Source organism: Siphateles boraxobius, unplaced genomic scaffold, assembly GCF_051911475.1.
Source record: "Siphateles boraxobius isolate OS27281-9 unplaced genomic scaffold, OSU_SipBor_1 14, whole genome shotgun sequence".
Taxonomy (NCBI): Eukaryota; Metazoa; Chordata; class Actinopteri; order Cypriniformes; family Leuciscidae; genus Siphateles; species Siphateles boraxobius.
The window spans coordinates 465001-489872 of record NW_027508744.1 but is presented as its reverse complement, the minus strand read 5'-3'; the positions used below and the strand labels follow the sequence as shown (position 1 = coordinate 489872).

At 35.8% G+C, this 24872-nt stretch overlaps 1 protein-coding gene across 1 annotated transcript; it reads right to left on the bottom strand.

Moving 5' to 3' along the window:
* Nucleotides 1–51: 51 nt before the first annotated feature.
* slc6a19a.2 (solute carrier family 6 member 19a, tandem duplicate 2) lies at nt 52–22904 on the bottom strand. The gene is made up of 12 exons (XM_077230173.1): nt 22659–22904; nt 18431–18571; nt 17291–17428; nt 15347–15528; nt 10731–10841; nt 9420–9532; nt 8370–8498; nt 7102–7258; nt 4630–4834; nt 3532–3691; nt 3284–3446; nt 52–891 (listed from the first exon to the last, which is right to left on the bottom strand). Exons 1-12 carry the CDS (start codon nt 22861–22863, stop codon nt 667–669), a joined length of 1929 nt encoding a protein of 642 aa, XP_077086288.1. The 5' UTR covers nt 22864–22904; the 3' UTR covers nt 52–666.
* Between the last annotated feature and the right edge of the window lie 1968 nt (nt 22905–24872).

The following is a 24872-nucleotide window of genomic DNA, read 5'->3' as shown; positions in this document are numbered from 1 at the left end:
CTATGTGTTGACTGCATCTCTTTACTGCATCTTTAAATGCTAATCAATGTACACAATCAAATCTGGTTTATTATTAAACTGGCATTGTGAAGAACAACAAGAGCACATCATAAAAATACTGATAATACATTTACAATTACATTAACCTCAAATGCTTATGAGACATTTACGATTTGCATGTAAATATTATATATTACAGTCACTGTACACTGACACGAACAACAGTATTATATGAGATATCGCACACAATCCCCCAATAGTTCATCTTAAATTACATATTAGCTTATATAGGATGACATTTATTTATTTATTTTTTATAAAAAAAATAGGATGAACATTTTTGAAATTTTTTATAGGATGAAAATTGATGAAAAATAATCTGCTAAAATATTTATCTTGCTCCTGGCTTTCAGTTGGATGTGCGTAAAGCCACAGCAAAGACAAGGACATTATTGTTAGACTTTGTGTAGATGTAGGTTATGGTTTGTGTATCTTCAAAACTATGAAATAGGTACATGTGAACTCCACTTTGCGTATATACAGACAAACAACAGAAAACTGAAACAGTTCAATCACATTCCATGTGTAAACTCGGGTAGGTAGTGATGGTTATTCCCGAACGCAGTGAAGGTCAAAGGTCAAAGGTCAGGCTCACGTGTCCGAGCTTCAGCTGCGAGTGCGAGTGTCGGTCTCGTCCGGCATCTGTATTTTGTCAGAGATGGAGTAGATGGTCTCGCCGCTGTGTGTGTCCTCTGATGTACAACAGCGGTTCTTGATGAGTTTGTACAGAGCCACGGCCGGGATCACCAGTGCGGGAACGCCGGACAGAATGAAGATGATCACGTAAATCCAGTCCGGATACGAGCGCGTCGCCAGCAGAGGGAAGTTCTCCTGGAGACACGAACACAACCCAGTCCTTCAGCACATACTCGCATCAGATATTAGCCACCTTTATTTATTACACTTAGCTATTGTGTTACAAAAAATAAATAAATAAATAAATTAACATATGAGTAATGCATAAAGAGTAATAAATAAACTTGTAATGCATAAATAAGTGTAGTAAATATAAATAAACAAAAATGTAACATGTAAATATGAATAATTAATTAAGTATTAAATGCTAATTTATTTACATTCTATTAATTATTAGTGTGTTACTCATATTTATGTATTACACATTTATGTATTTATTATTCATATTTATTTATTACACTATTTATGTATTACAATTTTATGTATTACTGTTTTTTATTTATTGCTCATTTATTTATGTATTATTCATATTTATTACTCTTATTTATTTTTTGTTTATTTATTACTCATGTATTTATAATTTATTTATTACATTTATGTATGACTTATTCATATTTATTATACATTTATTTATTACAAATTTATTTACATTTATTGATTAATTTATGATTCATATTACTCATATTTATTTATCATATATTTTTGTATTATTTATTGGCAATTTATTTATTATTCAAATGTATTACTCATATTTTTATTTTTTATTTATGTTTTACACATGTATTTATCAGACACATGAATATGAGTATATATGATGTGCATGAATATGAGTATATATGATGCGCATGAATATGAGTATATATGATCTGCATGAATATGAGTATATATGATGTGCATGAATATGAGTATATATGATGTGCATGAATATGAGTATATATGATCTGCATGAATATGAGCATATATGATCTGCATGAATATGAGCATATATGATCTGCATGAATATGAGCATATATGATGTGCATGAATATGAGCATATATGATCTGCATGAATATGAGCATATATGATCTGCATGAATATGAGCATATATGATGTGCATGAATATGAGTATATATGATCTGCATGAATATGAGTATATATGATCTGCATGAATGTGAGTATATATGATCTGCATGAATATGAGCATATATGATCTGCATGAATATGAGCATATATGATGTGCATGAATATGAGTATATATGATGTGCATGAATATGAGTATGTATGATCTGCATGAATATGAGTATATATGATCTGCATGAATATGAGCATATATGATCTGCATGAATATGAGCATATATGATCTGCATGAATATGAGCATATATGATCTGCATGAATATGAGCATATATGATGTGCATGAATATGAGTATATATGATCTGCATGAATATGAGTATATATGATCTGCATGAATATGAGTATATATGATCTGCATGAATATGAGCATATATGATCTGCATGAATATGAGCATATATGATCTGCATGAATATGAGCATATATGATGCGCATGAATATGAGTATATATGATGTGCATGAATATGAGTATATATGGTTGTGCATGAATATGAGCATATATGATGTGCATGAATATGAGTATATATGATCTGCATGAATATGAGCATATATGATCTGCATGAATATGAGCATATATGATCTGCATGAATATGAGCATATATGATGCGCATGAATATGAGTATATATGATGTGCATGAATATGAGTATATATGATGTGCATGAATACGAGTATATATGATGTGCATGAATATGAGTATATATGATCTGCATGAATATGAGTATATATGATCTGCATGAATATGAGCATATATGATCTGCATGAATATGAGCATATATGATCTGCATGAATATGAGCATATATGATGCGCATGAATATGAGTATATATGATGCGCATGAATATGAGTATATATGATGTGCATGAATATGAGCATATATGATGTGCATGAATATGAGTATATATGATCTGCATGAATATGAGCATATATGATCTGCATGAATATGAGCATATATGATCTGCATGAATATGAGCATATATGATGCGCATGAATATGAGTATATATGATGTGCATGAATATGAGTATATATGATGTGCATGAATACGAGTATATATGATGTGCATGAATATGAGTATATATGATCTGCATGAATATGAGTATATATGATGCGCATGAATATGAGCATATATGATGTGCATGAATATGAGTATATATAATCTGCATGAATATGAGTATATATGATGTGCATGAATATGAGTATATATGATGTGCATGAATATGAGTATATATGATGTGCATGAATATGAGTATATATAATCTGCATGAATATGAGTATATATGATGTGCATGAATATGAGTATATATGATGTGCATGAATATGAGTATATATGATGTGCATGAATATGAGTATATATGATGTGCATGAATATGAGTATATATGATCTGCATGAATATGAGTATATATGATGCGCACGCACCGACTCCGGGTCCCAGGCGATGTACGTCAGCTCTTTGCTCACAGTGGTGATTAAGTAGAACAGGAATATGACCAGGACGATGAGAGGACTGATCAGTCTCCAGGTGGCCTGCCAGAAGAAGTTGGGCTTGTGTCCGATCATGAACTCGATGTCGTCATTGAACCTGCGACAGGAGAACATGCACATCATCAGAGACCGATCATCCAGCATGCAAACCTCACTCGCCAACATCCTCGCCATGGACACACCTGTCAATCCCATAAATGTAAGACACAGCCATCATCTCACAGAAGGCAATAATCAGCAAAGGAATCGATCCTGCAAAGCCGTCAAACAAGGCCAGCCAATAGTCCCCAGAACCCTGAGCGAAGATGATCGCGAGACCGAACGAGACCACACACACCAGGCCTGAGACACAAGGAAACAGGTAGAAGATCGAGCAATTACTTCAAAGTCACCAGAAATCAATTTTTTATGGTATATTGCAGTTTATTCTGGGGGAACAGCATTTTAAATTCATGTTCCTCGTAATCTTGAATCAGAATAACTTCCCCTCCCTCTCTTCTGTGATGATGTGGGCGGGGCAACCTGTCACTCACATGAGATCAGCCAATAGCAAACCACAACCATCCAATCAACTCCAAGCCCCGCCCACATTTGTTCTTGTTCCAGAAGCAGTTTTACTCCGATATACAGTCAGACCAAAAATTATTCAGACACCAGATATCATTTTTGATATTTCTTTACTAGTGTGTGCAGGACACTATAGTTCATTTCTGTAAGTGAGGAGAGCAAAATAAAGTAAACTGTGACATATTATACCCAAAGATTCTTCATACAGCGACTACCAGTAACATTTATACAAATTTGGGCCCAAAAATTATTGGGACACTTTGAGCTGATCATGTTTTGCTGAAGTGTTTTTTCTTTAATAACTAATGCACCTTTTTACACACAGACTGAACAACATGAAGCATTGCTTGGTAACTGGTTGAGCTAAACTGGTATTATCTAATTGTGTAGTTAAATTTAACAGCTGACAGATATTCAACATAATTCATGTGTGAGAGTCTAACAGAAGGACGGACAAAACCAGTCAAATATCAACTGAGTTCTTCTCATATATTATTCCCATTGTCGAAACTATAGTGAATAAACTGTGATAATGTGAGAAATGTTGAAGGTGTCTGAATATATTTTGGTTTGACTGTAAGACAAGTTTCATGCTGTGTGTGTGTGTGTGTGTGTGTGTGTGTGTGTGTGTGTGTGTGTGTGTGTGTGTGTGTGTGTGTGTGTGTGTGTGTGTGTGTGTGTGTGTGTGTGTGTGTGTGTGTGTGTGTGTGTACCTGTGTAAACCTCCTTCGGCCACTTCTTAGGGAGGATATTGAGGTCCTGGAGCGGAGCCACGACACCTTCAACACTCCCGAACATGGTGGACAGTCCCAGACAGAAGAGCATGATGAAGAACAGCACGGACCAGATTGGAGAGACGGGCATCTTGGTGATGGCCTCGGTGAACACGATGAAGGCCAAGCCGGTTCCCTCGACGCCCTGCGACAGATCACACACACACACTCGTACACGGTGCTTACAGTATTCTTTACATTAAGTCCTGGAAAACACTTCAAAACAGACATATTTATGAAGAAGGACTTGAAAAGTGCTTGAATTATTGAAAGACAATATATACATGTATACTTAGGAAATTTGTGTTTATTTTTTTTCGAAAATATAATCTTTTCACGCAAAATTAAGTCATATATTAAAATTAAAATGCTCATATATTTCCAAGTTTATGATACAACTCTCATTCTCCAGGTCAATCATATTCATGGGGAAATAAATCTGAATGAGGAAAGCGTATCTTTGTCATAATATCCTTTCAATGATTAAGGACTTTGTAATCCTATTAATATTGAATTTCTGGAATACCAGAATTCTACTTTTTTAGAATTTGAAAGACATTAAAGATATTGTTTTAGAAGTGAGATCTTGGATTGCAAACTTTGAAAACAAAATTAGTGCTTGAAAAGCCCAGGAATTTAATGTTACAGAATCTGTAGAAACTCTGATGCGGTCCACTATTATTCCTGCTTTACACTGATCACACACACACACACACACACACACACACTGTCTCTCTCTCACACACACACACACACACACACATGCACCAGGGGTTAAAGTGGGCCGGAACGGTCCGGAACTGCGTTCCGGCACCTCAGATAAATGATTAAATAAATAGATTCATTAATCTCATTAACCTCCCTTCTCCCCGCTGAACGCGAGTGATTATAAATGCGTGAAATGCACTCACGGTGGTTGAGCGCGGTAAAGTTAGTTTAATGTTCGATATTTCGCCGGCATTGTTTTCCCTTCACACTGTTCTATAGGGTCGGCAGTCTTACAAATATATCAATAGCAGGATTAGTTTTAATATTATGTAACCATTATCGACATTAAATATTCGTTCAAAATCACCGTGCATTAATGCTGCATATTTATACCTGAGAATGCTTTGACGCGTTTCCACAACGCACTCCTGAGGGAACGTCTGCCAATCCCACTAACTGCGTTAAACGTTGCCTATAATTTGTACTATTTAAAATTACTTTTCAAATTCCAAAGCTTGTAGAAGGTTCCTATTGGCAATGCTGATCTGGTAGCCTTGAGTAAATTAACTTATCTAAGAAAATGATTCATAAAACTCATCAGTTGAGCCTATGTTTACTTTCTTCACTGACACAGACGAAAATGAAAAGACTATCAGTCAAAGTTCAGCTTTAGGAGGGGAAGAAATACGGCAGGATAAGGAGACTTAGAGAAAAAGAAAGATTAAGCTTGTGCTAATGTGGGCTGATGTGGCTACAATGCCAGGGCTCAATTTTGGGCCCAGTGTTCAGCAATTTTAACATAGTATCGTCATCATATCAGTGTTGATGGACCAAAATAAAACCATTAAAATATCAAGTAAATAAGTATTGTGATATGTGGTGCCACAGTGACACTCTTGTCCCAAAAAGTAATGCTGTACCACGATACTCAATATGTTGTCCCACGGTGAGTAATTTTTCCCTGTTGCATCTACACAAAATTTGAGGGTTCCCCCACCTACCAAATCCCACTTTAACCACTGCACACACACACACACACACACACACACACACACACACACACACACACACACACACACACACACACACACACACACACACACACACACACACCTGACTGAGTAAGGTCTGCATGTCTCAGGTTTTGAGCTGGAGCTCCTCAATGACGGCTGGTGTCGTCACACACACACACACACACACACACACACACACACACACACACACACACACACACACACCTGACTGAGGAAGGTCTGCATGTCGCAGGTCTTGAGCTGGAGCTCCTGAATGACGGCTGGTGTCGTCACACACACACACACACACACACACACACACACACACACACACACACACACACACACACACACACACACACACACACACCTGACTGAGGAAGGTCTGCATGTCGCAGGTTTTGAGCTGGAGCTCCTGAATGACGGCTGGTGTCGTCACACACACACACACACACACACACACACACACACCTGACTGAGGAAGGTCTGCATGTCGCAGGTCTTGAGCTGGAGCTCCTGAATGACGGCTGGTGTCGTCACACACACACACACACACACACACACACACACACACACACACACACACACACACACACACACACCTGACTGAGGAAGGTCTGCATGTCGCAGGTCTTGAGCTGGAGCTCCTCAATGACGGCTGGTGTCGTCACACACACACACACACACACACCTGACTGAGGAAGGTCTGCATGTCGCAGGTCTTGAGCTGGAGCTCCTGAATGACGGCTGGTGTCGTGTTGTTGAGATGTTGAAGAACACTGTTATAGTTGCTCTCTGTGACGTTTCCCTCCGGCAGATCAAACGTGTTCATCAGAGCCAGGATGTTACTGTCCAGAAACAAAAGCGCAAATTGAGCAAATTCTCTTTGAAAATTCTCTTTACATATTTTAATGTTTATTAATTTTCTTTTAATATATTTATTATCTTAAATACAAATTTAGGAAAAAATATATACAGAAAATATACAATAACTGTATATAATATATAACAAAATATATTATATATATATATATATATATATATATATATATATAATGTTTTTGTGTATATAAACGTATATAATTTATAATTATTATAATATGTATTTCAAAATATGTATATTATTAAAAAATATAAAATATATTGTAATTATTCAATGCTTTTATTAAATATATATGTATATATTGAATGTTATATATGTATTAAATATATTTATTCAATAAATGTATATATAATATAATAATGTTTATTAAATAATATAACAAAATATTTATACAAATAATTAATATATGAAATATATACTTGTTATTTAAATATATATTTCATATATTTATTTTAAAATGTATTAAATATAAAGTAAATATCAAATATATTGGAATTTGTTTAATATATATATATATATATATATATATATATATATATATATTTAATAAATATTAAACAGATTCATATTAATATGAATGTGAACATATAAACGTATTGTTATATGATTTTTATATTTTTATCAAATGTTTATTTAAAATAGGGAATATACAATTCAATACTAGCCTATATATATATAACAATATATTAATTAATATAATTAATATATTTATTTAAATATACATTTAATATATTTATTTAATAAATAAAATCTGTTCAATTGCCTATGTTTATTAAATATATGCATTTTATTTTTGAAATATATTTAATATATTTAAGTTTAATTAAATTTAAATCAAGTTAAATTAAAAAGTAAATATATGGACTCCTTTTAACTGTGGTCCTTTTTTTCTTCTTTGTTTTCTACAGAGAAAAACAACAGTGTATGGATTTGGAACGCCATGAGAATGGGTAAATAATGACAATTATTATTTTTTGTTGAATTATTCCTTTACAGATCATTCACATCAGTTGTGTGTATAATATCAGATCTGTTCTCTCTGATGGTCAGTTTAGATCTGAGAGATGCACATTTACCCGTTGAGACAGTCGTCGAACCTCTCGGTGGCCCTGAAGCCGATGATGGAGTAAATCACGATGGCGGCGTAGATCGACGTGAAGCCGTTTATCACAGAGATGATGACGGCGTCCTGCTCACAGTTATTACTGAACACATACAGGAGAACGTGTGAGCAAGCAGGGCTTCAAACTTACTTTTTCACTTTTTCACTGGCATACTCAATTTGTATGTTACCGGCCATTCAGAAGTTTTATTTATTAAAGTATATACTTGAACACGTACGTCACTACGCAACAATATTTCCAACAATTGTTATTTCTTATTCAAACAAAATGCTGTCATCCGGCATCTCCTCTCTTCCTCTTTCATCCTTTTCACCAAAAATGTAGAGAGAAAGAACATCAAAAAATGTGGGATGTTTGAAAATAACAATGTCTTTTCTATTAACCGAATGCTTTTTAATCTTCGCTTTTGCTTCAATGCGCATGAACAAGTGCGCCGTTATTTGTTTTGTAGCGACGTGTGTGTGTGTTCAAGTGAGCCAGATATGAGCAGATTCTGCACAATACGCTGTATTTAATATATCTTGATGAATCACAAAGATTTGCGCTAAATCTGCGCAGATTTGTCTTACACAAACTTCCCCAGCAAATGAAGTAAAGATAATTCAACACAATCTCATGAAAGTGCGTATCTATACCACAAATGTTATTTCTCGTGCCATTTATACGGCAAAAATGTTTTTTGAGTGCATATGCTACGCACTGAAAACCCCCTGGTTAGGATTAGGGGTCAGGAGTGCCATAAACTGCGTATTATATGCACACGAAAACTGCGTATCATATACACGCAAAAACTATTCTTGGCGTATAAATGGCACGACAAATAACATTCGTTGTATAGATAGCACTTTCATGAGATCGGGCTGGATAATTAGTAACACGCCAAATTGGCAGCGTTTCCTGCCACAGCTGATTTTTCAAACCCTGTTTGCAACGTCATCATACTGACACAAACTCACTGCTTTACTTTACTGCTGTGAAGAATAAAGAGCTGATGAAACTCACTGCACAGAGTTGTAGCTGGAGAAGGAGATGAGTCCTCCAAACGCCAGAGAGAAGGAGTAAAACACCTGAGCTCCTGCGTCCAGCCACGTCGAGGGATTCAGCAGCTCGTCCAGCTGAAGGAGACAGCATTCATACACTTACATAGACATCATTCATACAGCCCTGCAGTCACAGCTGGGTTCGCCTAAACTTTAAGTTCATGTTAACCAGCATTAAATGGTTAAATATTGACAAAATATTAGAAAGGCTAAGTCAAATTGAATACTAATAAACAATAAGTAAGAACTGGAGAAATGTGATCGATAGAAGGAAGTAAATGATGAATAGAAGCGGGCCCAAGACCGAACCCTGAGGAACACCCCTGGTTACTTTAAATGATTTCGATTGGAAATTTCTAAGTTGAACTGAGTGTGACCAGAGAGATATGATCTAAAACAAGATAGAGCATGCCAGTAATCCCAGAGTCAGCTTCCAATTTATTGTCCAAGATGAGATTATGGATCTGAGCTGCAAAACACATAATAAATAAGTTAAAGTCGGTCAAAAGTTATCAAAATTTTATGGATCAGCCCCTGGTTTCTTAAGCATGGGAGTAATAATAGCAGATTTAGGAGATGGAGGAACAAGGCCAGAGACACGGGAGGAATGAACAATATAGTAATTAAAGAAGATAAACGGTAGTCAGACTTTAACTGAGTGAGCAAACTCGGATTTCCAGATAAGAGAAAGTATCTCCTCAATAGTGAAAGTAGAAAGGACAGAATGTGGAGGCTAGTTGTTGTTTTTTAATAGATCTATACTTTTTTTATTAATTTTATTTTCTTTTTTATTAATTTTGTTGTGTTTTTGTCATTTTTATTAGTTATTGTTTTTTAATATTTGAATCTTGTTTTTTATTATTTTTTATTTTCGTTTTAGTTATTTTAGTATCAAGTTAAACTAAGTGAAAATGAGTAATGTTACTTTGGCAGCTAGCTGACAAAAACAAGTTTATATTTTTAATTTTTATTTTAGTTCAGTTATTTAATTTCAAGTAACGAAAGTGCTTTTTCATGGTTTCAGTTTTAGTTTAACTATAATAACCTTGCCTACAATAGATAAATAATTAAACTGACTTGGTTAACATCAACCAAAAAGTAAAGTTAAGTTAAGTGCTTCTGGAGCTCGACAGTATGCAGTGTGAAAGAGCAGCCCAAAACAAAACATCTGTATTTATGAGTCGATGACGAAACAATATCATCTGAATGACTTTCTTTCTTCACTAAAGGATGTCGAGCTTGCAGTTTTCCGTAAGTGAGCTGTCAAACTCACGTCAGGAGTGAAGAGGAACTTGATCCCGCTCACAGAGCCTTTCAGAGTCAGACCTCGGATGAGGAAGATGGTCAGGACCAGGTACGGTAACGTAGATGTTACGTACACAGCCTGAGGAGAAAGAAACACACGATCAGTATCTGCACACAGAGCCTGAAACATGAACATCTGGAAATAAGATCTGCGACATTTATTAAAACACTTCTGCCGTGCTGAAAATCCTTCACCTAATTTTGGGTTCTTTTAAATTGCTTGTAAATCCAACCTGATCTCACATTCATACCACCTCACTTGTACGAATTACTACGATTTTTGCTAAATCGTACATATTTTACGAGTTGCCCAATTCGTATGAATTTGTACGAATTACCTACCCCTGACCCCGCCCCTAAACCTACCCATCACGTGGGTTTAGACAAATCGTACAAAACACAAAAAGTCATCTATTAAACAATAGTCATTGTTTTGGTTGTGAATGTACTTTAGTATCATAAAAATAATCTCGCAATGCAAAAAATCTTGTCCCCCCTGTGGTGAAAATCCAGCTTTTAATGTTGTTTATATGTCTATGTGGTGTTTTTAATATGCTTTAACACAAACCATGTGTAAATTCATAAGTCGACAGCATTGCTGAGTATTTTCTCCTTAAAACTGCAGTGAACTAAAGACAGTCTCAAAAACATGGTTTGAAATCGCTGGTGTTTCTGACGTCACAAACTACCTTGTAACCAATCAGATCAACGTGTGATCGTCAACGAGTGGATCTCTGAGCATAGACAGTATAAGAAGTGGACAGAGCCATCTCATTGGAACTCAGTTGAGACAGTTGAAGCCCATTTTTAGCGATTTTTTAGCACTTCCGTTCCTGACGCGCAGACTCAAACCGACTCAAACTAAGCTTGATGACGTGAGCAACCTGTCTGACAGACGTAAATCTTCTAGTAGCTGTGCGTGAAAATTGCCAACATTAATCACTTCATATGTATTCACTTACCACATACCGAATTATTTCCAATTCCCCAAAAACGTTGTTGAAAAGGTTGTTGAAATTTGTCCCGTTGCTTTTATGGACTCATTATCTATGGGCTTCTCCCTTGACGGGACGTCCCCCGATTGCCTGCGAGCTCCTCCTCCTGTCTATACGGTAATGTCTCTATTGTGCGACAAAAAGTTGCGTGGTTATGACGCAATTGTTAGCCTGTTTTTAACAAAAACGGCTTCTACGGGGCCATAACGCAAGATACAAAGTAATGGAGCCTTTTATACATTGGCGTGTTTATTTAGAAATAAATAATGGAGAAATTAAGTCTTTGGACGCCTCAGATGTAAAGTTATTCGCTGTCAAAGTGACACCAAAATGAATGGGAGTCAATGGAATGCTAACAGCAGGTGAATTTCTGCTACAATGGCGGCTCCCGCGAGGCTTCAACTTCCGGCTGATGGATTACCCGCTTGTCTCTGAGCTGAGTGATTGAGTGGAGGCGGGGCTCATTTGCATATTCATAGATCCGCACATACTAAATGAGGCAAGGGTGTCGAGTTACATTCATATTTTAAGCAAAAATTTTTTTAAAGGAAAAAACATTTAAATATGTAGTTTTGGTGATCAGAAGATGATTTTTAAGGGATAAAATCACTGACTAAAGGGGGACTTTAAAGGTTTTAAGAACACACTTCACTTTCTTCATGCAAATCGTATCTTCATATTAATTTTGTATTATTATTTTGGCGTCAGATATGACCGGGAAATTCCCTTTCCTTTTTCTGACGGTTGCATCCTGTGCTTTAGCAGAAAAGTGTGTTATCAGCCATTAGTGGTGTTTACAGCTGCCCTTTGTGCTCTTTTTATAATAGTGTAAAACATGTGCAGCGATTGTATCAGTTTCCTCCGATTATCAGTTTTATGAGGTGTTTTTGTAGTGTTGTCTGTGCGCTAGCTAATGCTTAACCAGCACATCCACACCCAGATTTCTGCCTGGGTCGACCTCGGGTTATCTAGTTTCACGTGTCACGCTGCTCATTCGCTCCTCAGGGTTAGTAATTGATTTTGGGTAAGCAGGTTTCGAGATTTCTCATCGTAAACCTGGGGTTAATGTTCACATTTATTTACGAGGTTATTGTTGTGTTGCTACGTCGGTCTTCTTTATGACTCTGCTTGACACATTTGACGTCATTGATTGACATTGTACATCACAGTGTGTTGTTGAGGGTTTTAAACCAACGATTCACATGCGGAATTAAACATGTGGACTGTTCCTTGATATTTGTTTTCTTACAATTTTGGGTGTGATGTATTAATTATTATTATTTTCTTATGATGTATTGATAGACCACACAAAAAAATCTGGTAAATACAGTAAACCTTAAACATTAATACTTCTCACACATTGCAAAAGAGTAAACATACTTTTAAAATTGTTTAACAACAATTCTTAAAAATAAAGTATTTTAATATTAGAAACAGTACATACAAAAAATAATAATAATTGTGCTGTAAAGTTAAAACAGTCGACAAACTTTTATAACAAAACATTTTTTTAAATGATTATTTCGAGTCTGTTCAGCTGTCTTTAACCTTAAAATCTGCAGGTCAAAATTGAAGAAAAAAAATAATGTTTCCATAATTATTAATTGACATACGAAGTCATAGTTATGGCATTAGAAATTGATAGTATGACAAAAAAACGAAATTGACACATAAGTCAATTATTACATAAAGTTATAATTATGACTATCAATTATCACATATTAAGTCTTAATTCTGACATTCAAAATCAAAATTGATATTCAACATCATAATTAGGACATAATTTAAGTCATAATTATAGCATAAAGTCAAAATTATGACATACTAATTCAAAATTGACATAAATTGAAAGTACAGTATGACATTCAAATTCATAACTGACATACTAAGTCAAAATTCTGACATTCATAATTGCCATAAGTCATAATTAGAAATTATGACATAATTATTACATACTAAATCGAAATTATAAGATAAATACTGATTGTTGATAATAGAACGATTATGATGTAATTCCAAATCTTATTAATATTCTCTGCGAAAGACAAAAAAATATATTATGTTTTGTATAAAAAGAAAGTCAATGGTGTCCTAAAGTAGGGCCGCTCGATTATGGAAAAAATCATAATCACGATTATTCTGGTCAGTATTGAAATCACGATTATGTAACACGATTATTTCACATGACTTTGGGAACGTGTTGCATTTATTAAAAGACACCTTTCAACAACTCTTAAAAAAAATCAAAATGTGAACATTTATTGTACTTTTTGAACTATTAAACAGACCTGCAAACTCACAAGTGGTGAAAAAGGGTCACCTTTTCGTAGGGGGTCACCAGGGCGTTTTTTACCTTTATAAAGGACAATTTATTAAACCTTACTAAATATATGTTTTATGTCAAATTCTTACATTTGATCAAATTCAGTTGTAATAAAAAGGGCTGGTATCCATTAAATTAATTTACACTGCAAAATTACAACTGTAAAAATATTATGAGATTAAAACAAATAATAAAATAAAAAATAAAATCAATGATACCTTTAAACAATAAAACAATAGGTGGCGACAAGGGTCCGTCTTAATAAATGAATCATTGAGTCATTCATTAAAACGATTCGTTCAAAATAATGAATCATTCAGTAACAAAACACAGCGCTTAGTGTTGCTTTTCTTTTGAACAATTTTCGTCGGTGAAATAGAACAAAACCAGTCAATATTGCGTCTAAAATGTAAGTTACTACATATAAACTAGGCTAGCTGCTACTTGTTTATGAAACTATAAATTCAATGTAACATTTGCAATCGTGATATTATAGAACAGCCCTTAGTCGTGTTATGTTACTTAACTACATCATATGTTAAAAAAAACTCAACATTTCTACTTCAGTATGTTTCTTCTGTGAGTTTTTGTGTGAGCTGTTTGTTTTTGATTTCTCCACTAATGTCTCTCTCACAAATAGACAGGCAGCGCAGCTTCCAGAAACTATCCATTACCTATCTCTGTTTACACTCTGACTGTATAAGATCAAAACCATCTCGCGTTTCGATCTGTCGGGCAAGTAAAACTCTTTTACTTGAAACTTAAAAATCCCCTTTTCCCGGACAAGCAGACAAGTGTTAATGCCGTTCGCTTGAACTGAGGCGCTACAGTGATCGAGCAGAAAGAGATCGCGACAGCTCGAGTGACGTCTATGCTCTCACTCCAGTCTATATTAAATTAGCCAATTGTTATTGTGAATTTTATTGTGCTTGCAGTTTATGACTGTATAGGCTGAGAGAGTTTATGGCTTCGGGAGGGGCGGATGTGCGCGTGCGCGAGTCATTCAGAACACAACAAGACAAAATAAGAATGTTCTTGCAAAACAGAACAGGGCAAAATAATCGTTTTTACTCGATTGTGCTGTTTTGGAGATCGTTGGGAGCCAAAATTGAAATTGAAATCGAAATTCGATTAATTGCACAAAAAGGACATGAAACCACTGATGTCTCCCGTATGGACAGTCCTCAGGCTGAGAGTGATGTGCGTCTGTAAACGTCAGTGATGAGATGTGTAAACGAGGTTAAGCGTGAATGCAGTGAGCTCTACCTTCCCGGTGGTCTCGATGCCTCTCAGACAGCAGACCCAGAGAAGAGTCCAGGCGCAGAACAAGCACAAGACGATCCACCACTGCAGACCTCCAGACTCCCCGATCACCGGAGTCGTGTTCAGAGTCTCTCTGTACCAGAAATAATCCACCGGAGAGCTGCGCTCACACTCAGACACAAACCCTGCTCACACACACACACACACACACACACACACACACACACACACACACACACACACACACACACACACACACACACACACACACACACACACACACACACACACACATGTAGTGTTTCCATATTTTATGGGGACATTCCATAGACATAATGATTTTTATACTGTACAAACTGTCAACGCGTTCTCATCCCAATGCGTCATATACGACGCTTTTGCCAAAGCGTACATATCCTACGCACATGGCACCCTTTAGCGTAAATATAACACGCTCAGAGTATGGGTAGGTTTAGGTCTGGGGTAGGGTTAGGGTTAGACCACTAGGAGGCGCCTTCTGCCCCATATATATCTGCGTCTCATATTTACGCTAAATGGTGCCATGTGCGTAGGATATGTATGCCTTGGCAAAAGCGTTGTACATGACGCATTGGGATGAAGACGGGCTGAAACTGTACATTCTATTTCCTTACACTAACCCTACCCCTAAACCTACCCATCACAGAAAACTGTCTGCATTTTTACATTTGTGCCCCCACACGAACAAGGATTTCAGATATTGCCATCCTTATGGGGACATTTTGTCCCCATAATGTAGGGTTTACCAGGCCACACACACACACACACACACACACACACACACACACACACACACACACACACACACACACACACACACACACACACACACACACACACACACACACACACCTGGATCTGTAAATCTGCCTGTGCCAAACATTACAGTCACGCTTCAAAGTCATGTGACCATGGACATCTGTGAAATGTGTGACATCTGAAAGCTGAATACATAAGCATTCCATTGATGTATGGTTTGTTAGGATATACAATATTTGGTCGAGATGCAACTATTTGAAGATCTGGAATCTGAAGGTGCAAAAAAATCGAAACATTGAGAAAATCGCCTTTAAAGTTGTGCATTTATGTTCACGATTGTTCTGCATTCACTCACAAAAATAAATGTTTTATATATATTTACGGTAGGAAATTTACAAAATATCTTCATGGAACATGATCTTTACTGAATATATTATTGGTTTTCGGCATACAAGAAAAATCAATAATTTTAACCCATGCGACTTGTGACTGGTTTTGGACTAATTTGCATATTCATAGAACCACGCATATTAAATGAGGCAAGGGTGTCGAGTTACATTCAAGATATTTGAAGGCATGAACAGATTTTTATCGAGGAAAAAACATTTAGATATGTCATTTTGCTGATCAAAGGGGAGTTTAAGGGATACAAATATTAACTTCGGGGGGACTTTAAATTCAATTTGAAAAATAATTCAAAATAGTAAATGTAATTATAAATGAAATACATATAATAATAAAAGCAAAATGCAAAACAATAATTTGTTTAATAATAATAAGAAACACATAAATAATAAAACATCTTTAGAAAAATTAAAACGAACAAAAACGAATCTGCCAATGGGGTCAGAAAAATATGCGTGTTTTCCTCTGAAGTAAGTGTGTCTCTCCACTGGCACATGTGTGTTCTTGGTTTAAGAATTAAAAACTAATTTTGCTTCATCAGTAAATGTATCTTTATTTAGGAATGTTTAGATATTTGTACTGGAAAACAAAACAAAAAATAATGAGCAAGATATATATATATATATATATATATATATATATATATATATATATATATATATATATATATTGCCATGTAAAACATTTAGCTTTTTACTTGACGTGTTTTCTGTGGTATTGTGTGTGCAGTCAGGTGACCCGTACCTGTCCGGTTCTCATTGACGGGACACTGACTCCAGGGTAAAGGGTCCTGGAAGGAGTTGAAGAAGTACCACATGACCCAGGCGATGATGGTGTTGTAGTACATGCCCACCATGAAGGACACCAGCATAGAGGCGATACCTGAGGGAGAGAAGCACCTTTAAGACCCGTTCATGTGCGAGGGAACATTGACCTGCAGTCTTGCATTAAAGGCCTGGTTGATTATGATTTCACATTTCTAACTTTAGTTAGTGTGTAATGTTGCTGTTTGAGCATAAACAACATCTGCAAAGTTACAGCGTTCAAAGTTCAAAGCAAAGGGAGATATTTTCTTTTATAGAAATTGCTTTTTAAGGACTACAACAAACGGCTGGTAGGAACTACACGAGCTTCTTCACGGGTTAGTGACATCACAAACCCTAAATTTACATAAACCCCGCCCCCGGAACACGATTTATAGATTATCAAGACAGAATATGCTAATCAATGACTAGAAGATAACTACACATCAGCTACATAAATTCATCAACTAACATTCAGAAATGTCCTGTTGCTTCTACATGTTGTCACTTCTTCTTGAGTCTCTCCATCATTGTCTGACTCCGGTTTGAACATAAAAGGCTAAAAGTTTTTGAAATTTTCAGTGTGTGTCTGTGTGAGGTAATCAGAGCTGCTAACACACTTACCTCACACAGACACACACTGAAAATTTCAAAAACTTTTAGCCTTTTATGTTCAAACCAGTTCAAACCACACACACACACACACACACACACAAGCTCTTGAAGCTCCGCCCTCTGTGCCGGGAGCAGCAGCTCATTTGCATTTAAAGGGACAGACACAAAAACTGTGTGTTTTTGCTCACCCTCAAAAAGTGACCATTTTAACATGCTATGTAAAAAGATCTGTGGGGTATTTTGAGCTAAAACTTCACATACACACTCCGGGGACATCAGAGACTTATTTTACATCTTGTAAAAAGGGCATTATACCCCAACTTATCACTCACCGACTCCAGTGACGACATCTTTTCCTGTCGGCTACCGTTACTTCTGTTGGGTGCAATTCGCAACCTCAGCACTAGATGCCGCTAAAACTGACACACTGCACCTTTAACATTGAGTGTGTTGCATTAACACTCACCGACTCCAGTGAGATACGGGTTGATGGATCTCCAGACGCCGACGCTGCCCTTCCTCAGTCTCTGTCCGATGGCAAACTCCAGATGCAGGAGCGGGATTCCCTCCAGAACCAGGAGGATCAGGAACGGGATCATAAACGCTCCTGGAAAACGATCGGTCAGATCATTTATTTCCAGCAGCATAAACTCCTGTTATCCATTTTATGGCACACAATGAATTATTTGGTAACACTTTACAATAAGGTTCATTAGTTCATTGTTTGTTCATGTTAGTTCACAGTGCATTAACTAATGTTAACAAAATTTCAAGAAAGTATTAGTAAATGTTGAAATTAACATTAACAAAGATTAATAAATGCTGTATACGTGCAGTTCATCATTAGTTCATGTTAACTAATGTAGTTCACTAATGTTAACTGACGAACCTTATTGTAAACGGTTACTAATTATTATTAGAGTTAAATTGCCTTTATGGTGATCATAGTTATTTTAAATGATCCCTATTGAAGTTGAAAGTGCAAAAGCAACATCAAATCAAACTCTAGAACCGAATTGAACTCTTTTTATTGATGCTTTTCAATCAGAGAGTTACTAAAAGAAAGACAATACAGTATTTGTTTCAGCATAAATCCAGCTGAAGTTAAACAATAACATTGAACCTGATTGATTTTTCTGTCCATGTTCTTGCGTGATGTTGTGTATTGTGTAGATGAGTATATAGTGTAAACGAGTGTAAACGCAGTGTTTCGCTGTGTCATTCTGCAACAGCTGTTTTGGAAACAAAGTCTTTATCTGAGCGTTTGACTCTTATCAGCCCGAAGCTTCAGAAGTCCACACGAGGATGAAGATATGATAACCACATGATGATGAAGATAACCTGAGCTGAAGCTGAAAACTGCTCAGTCACTTCATGCAGGATCATCATGACTGTGTTCTTGTGGAAGAAGCGCTTTTATATCTCAGATTTCTGTTTCTCTGGAGAAATAAAGCCTGACACAAACAGTAAGAGTATGGAGATATAAAATCAACATGTTTGAGTTCATCTACTGAAACAGATCTGAGCACCGTTTGAGACATGGTTAAGATCTCTTGCCTTTCCCTCAGTTTGACCCGCATCCATTGTTGAGCTGTCAAAAATACTGATGAACCTTTTATGTTTTTCTTGAAGTTTTGTGACTTTAGGGTCATGAATAGGGTTGGGAATCAAAAATCGATTCCAATTCAGGAATCGAATACTTGAGTTCAGGAATCGGATACTTGTTATAAAATAAACATTTCTTGTTGTACATTTTTTTCTTATCGATTCCTTTGTGAGCATTTTTCAATATGACTATTTCAATATAAGTTTAAAGCATTCAAGCGAGCGACTCCTGCTGTTTTCAGTTCTGTAAGCGTGTGTGTATCAGTATACTGGGTCAGTGCAGCTCTTAAAGTAATATTCCTGCTGTCGTCTCTATAATAACACTAATTAAAAGAGAAAATTCACTCGTTCTTGACTGAATAACTTTTGTTACTATATTTGTAATGTATATTTTATTAATAAAGTGCAGTGTTTTTTTACATTTGATTAGTTTCTGTACCTGAATATCTGAAAATCTTAAAACACTGTTTATTTCAATCGTATCTTTGTTCAGTTGTATATATTTGCTGTAGTAATTCCTGAGTGTTTGCTTGTCTTTAATAATGCCTGTAGTGTATATTAGTTCGGTGTTTATAAACCACAGGCAAACGCTCCTTGTGTAAGTGTTCTTTAGCCTGTTGATTATATTTCATGATTTTCAGCTACAGTTTAATGTTTTGCGATAAGACTAAATGTGAATGATGTCTACGTTTTTTTTAACCTTATTGGAATCAAATTAGGAATCGATAAGAATTGGAATCGTTAAAATTCAAACGATACCCGACCCTAGTCATGCTTGCAAGGTGTCAAAACTCTGACGTGTTGTAGGATGTGCATACCGAACTTCTATTACGATTGTAATGTTTGCGGGTCACACATATTTCATAGCTAAAGGTCGTGCACAGACCAAAAATAAAAACGTTTTTGATGTATTTTGTTATGTCAACTACACTGCAATTGTAGGAACTTTACATTGTTGATTGACTGATCGGTTTATATCAGTTCATGCATGTTGATATGATGAAAAATTTAAATTTTTGCTTAAAACTTCTGAACGTTTTGGCCAAAAACTGGTGTCTCTAGATTCAGTACAGGATGCTGAGTCAAACGAGACCAAATTTCCCCATATGCCATTTTGGTTGTCGGCCATTTTTAATTTTCATAAAATGCAATTTTTTTACGAACGCATTGGTGTATCGTTATGAAACTCGGTAAGTGTCATCGGAACCATGTCAAAAAACTGCACAAAATTAAAAAAAATGCAAATAACTTTTGATTAAATTAGCCTATTGCAATGATACTTGTCTTAATAGATTCCTCGGGTCTTGCCGAGAACATGAAACCAATTTTGGCAAATTCTGTTGAACTTCCTGTCCGCCATTTTGATTTTCTTTCAAAACCTTCTTTTTCAAACTCCTCCTATAGCGCTTGTCCTATTTTCATCAAATTCAAGTCAGATCATCTTCAGACAATGCCGGCAAAATGTTATGGATTTCATGCCTATAGACGAAACTATTTTTGTAAACCGCATCAACAAATTTAATGGCATGATGCCAAAATGACTCTGAGGCTGTATCTCTGCAATGCTTTGGCATATTGACACCAAACTTGGCATGTGTCATTGTCACCTCACTCTGACCACACCACATCAATTTCAGAACTGCGCCACCTATTGGTCGAAAGTGATAAACCATTAAATCATTACTAGTGACTGTATTTATGATTTTTTAGGCATTTAAAGTATAATAGAGGAAGTGTATCTTGATGAATATACTGTATTTACCCTATAAAAGCCACTTGAGGAGTAATTATTTCTCTGTATTAAACTAGCAAATGGACACATGGAGACGTTCAGCATTTCTGAATGGAAACTTCCATCCAGTTTTAATAGCGAAATCAATCTCGTGTTCATTAGCAGTGGAAGCATCTGTCGCTCTCCTGAAGTTGAATTAATGTTTAACTATAATCGTTTTAAGTGTCTGCATTCAGCCCATTACGAGCTTTTGAGTTTTATGAGGCGTATTTATAGTGGTCTTTCTGTGGATCTATCATATGAATATGAAAGCACACAGAATTACATCACTTCCATCTTTAAAAAACTAATAAACATGGGAGTGTTAATGGGTTGTACTCAGAAACACTTTTAGACGAATTGCTTTAATACATTGATATAAAAAATGTACAAGCCCAATGTTCTCTAAATCAAATATTTGAATGCACCGCTCATTTAAAACAATTATAAAAATGTCTTAATGTCGTTATATTACATGCAAAACATCAAATCGAGTGGCTTTGATAGTAAAAGAAGGAAAAAACAAATGTTGTTGGGTTTGAAATGCAAATAGATGTTGTGTTGAACATGAAGTCTGGTAGTGTTTGCGTTTAGTTAGTTAGTTAGTTAGTTAGTTAGTTAGTTAGTTGGTTGCTTGTTAATATAATTGTGAACTTGAGCAGAACTGACTTCATACATGCACTAAAAATCACTGATTCAAACAAACTGAGACTTCATTAGTGCACTAAGGTTTGTGTGTTTGTATTGCATATCAAACTTCCATCCATTAGAATTACACAGTTTTAACATAAAGAATGGACTTAATGTGATGAATATTTGTCAGTCATGCAGATGAAATGGGTCAGATTTGTGTTTTAAATACACAATAAGGTCAATATATTTATCATCAATAAAATTGTTTCAATCTCATGCATTTTAACTACAAATGAATATTGCTTTTTCCACAGCTAGTCATATTTTAACAAAATACTTTTCAACTGAATACATGTGAACACATTTATGGTGATTCTAAGCAATTTGAATAAATGCATTTTTAAAAATATGATTATTTGAATACGATCAAATAGATGCAAAAAGTTAATAAACTAGCTTAACTGACAAATATGCATCATATTAAGTTTGTTATATATGTTAAAACTGTGTGATACAAATGCATGGAAGTTTTAAATGCAATTCAGTGCATGTGTAAAGACCCTCTATGTTTCCAGGTAAGAAGAACCAGTGTGTGTGTGTGTGTGTGTGTGTGTGTGTGTGTGTGTGTGTGTGTGTGTGTGTGTGTGTGTGTGTGTGTGTGTGTGTGTGTGTGTGTGTGTGTCACCTCCTCCGTGGCTCTGGCACAGATACGGGAACCTCCAGACGTTTCCCAGTCCCACACAGAAGCCCACACAGGTCAGCATGTACTGGGTTTTGTTGTCCCACTGCGGGCGTTCTCCAGCCTCCTCCAGCTCCAGCTTCTCCAGCTCGGCGTGAGAGGGAATCCGCTCATCCAGACCCGGGTTCGGGAGCTTCAGCTTCAGCCTCATCCTCACACTGCAGGGATACTCGATGAAGAGAAGAAGAGAAGAAGAGAAGAAGAGAAGAGAAGAGATGCAGTGATGGCAGGAGATGCCAATAAATACTGGCTGCGACTTTCACACGGTGACCTTTAGCACTGACATCCCTCCCTCACACACACACACACACACACACTCACACACACACACACACACACACACACACACACACACACACACACACACACACACACACACACACACACACACACGCGGCGTTTTGACAGGTTAGACTCGAGGTTGTGGGATCAAGGTTTGTCTGTTTGGAAAGGGCAGGTAATCATTCTAGTATCTGTGCATTCCTGCATTTTGAAATATTTTTTGCAAAAAAGGACAGATTAAAATGTTCAAAAGTGACATTTATAATGTTAAAAAATATTCTATTTCAAATACATGCTGTTCTTTGAAGCTTTCGATTCATCAAAGAATCCTGAAAAATAAAATGTATCATTTTCCACACGGTTTTCAATAATCATAAATGTTTCTTGAGCATCAAATCATCATATTATAGTGATTTCTGAAGGATCATGTGACACTGAAGACTGGAGTAATGATGCTGAAAATTCAGCTTTGATCACAGGAATAAATTACACTTTACTATATATTCACATAGAAAACTGATTTAAATAACAAAAATATTTCACTGTTTTCACTTTATTTTTGATCTAATAAATGTAGTCTTGGTGAGCAGAAGAGACCCTGAGCTGTAGAACAGTAGTGTATACAGGCTATTTTAATATTCTATTATTTATTTTTTTATTTGTGAATTTATGAAGGATTGCCAAAATGTATGCCAATTTCGTTCTATTATAATTTTTATTTTTCATTTTCTAGATTGTTTTTCCTTAGTGTTTTTACCAAATATGAAATAAATCTTACAATTATTATTTTACTATTACTAAACAATTTTTCGCACTGTTAATTGCAGTTGAATAGGCATGAAAATAAACTCACAATAAAAAAAATGAATAACAATAAATTACCTGTATGCAAAAGTTATATATTTTATCATTATTTTGAAATTGGGGTTTATTCATATTCATAAAATTCTTTTTATCGCCTCATGTTAATGTCTTCATCATTTGTCATTGAGTTTTAATACTAACATCAGTGATTCAGATCCAGTTATGTAATAACCTGTGGTTTATTCCACTGACATTAGTGTATAAACGAGTGAAGAGAAACGGCCACATTAACTCAGGTTTACTGGGCAGGAGTGTCCTATCTTACAGAAATATAGCATCATAAATACATACACATCCCATACTGAAGTCCACCGAGGTTTATAATAAACGAGTGTGTGTGTGTGTGTGTGTGTGTGTGTGTGTCACGCGTCAGGAATCATTGATGGCGTTTGAACAGCTCAGCTTCAGATCCAGACGTTTTCAAGAAACTTATTGACTCGTCTGATCCGATTACATAAGATCTGAGATGCTGATTTCATGTTTCAGAGCTTCATCCAGTCAATCATTTGTGATTAACACTACATTAAATGTGTTGTAATCACTTTAGTGAGTAAGGGAAACGTGTCATGTTTACATCATGGAGTTAGTGAGGCTGAACACAAGCGCTGGGTTATTATAACTCACTGAATGGGTTGATTTTATGATGATCAGCAGCTGATTGTACATTATCATGTTTGACAGCTATAACTGGATTTGATATTATTTTATTGAGTGAGCAGATAGAGAGTGATTTACACTGGTTCGACTCATTATCAGGCAACATTCTCAGGACGGTCTGTAACTAAAGTTATTCCAGTAATATTAATAACGTTTGTTGAAAGTTATACTTTTTTTTTTTTGTATAAATATTTATTTATTTATTGACCCTTATTCATTTAGTTTCAAGTACAGTTTCTTACTGGTACTCATATAAAAACACATAGGGCGAGAGTGGGGTAAGATGAGCCACCCCCTTTATCTTGGCAATTGGACACTTTTATTGTCATGTGACCATATCTTTTGTAACCATACGTC

What these genes read in the sequence shown, in the direction of transcription:
- slc6a19a.2 (XM_077230173.1), bottom strand. Translation starts at nt 22,863, where the DNA reads ATGAGGCTGAAGCTGAAGCTCCCGAACCCGGGTCTGGATGAGCGGATT. An exon ending in AGTTCCTCTTCACTCCTGAC is followed by an intron (nt 9,533 to 10,730) that starts GTGAGTTTGACA and finishes TGTCTCCTTCAG; the next exon opens with CTGGACGAGCTGCTGAATCC. An exon ending in TCCAGCTACAACTCTGTGCA is followed by an intron (nt 8,499 to 9,419) that starts GTGAGTTTCATC and finishes GTATGTGTTCAG; the next exon opens with TAATAACTGTGAGCAGGACG.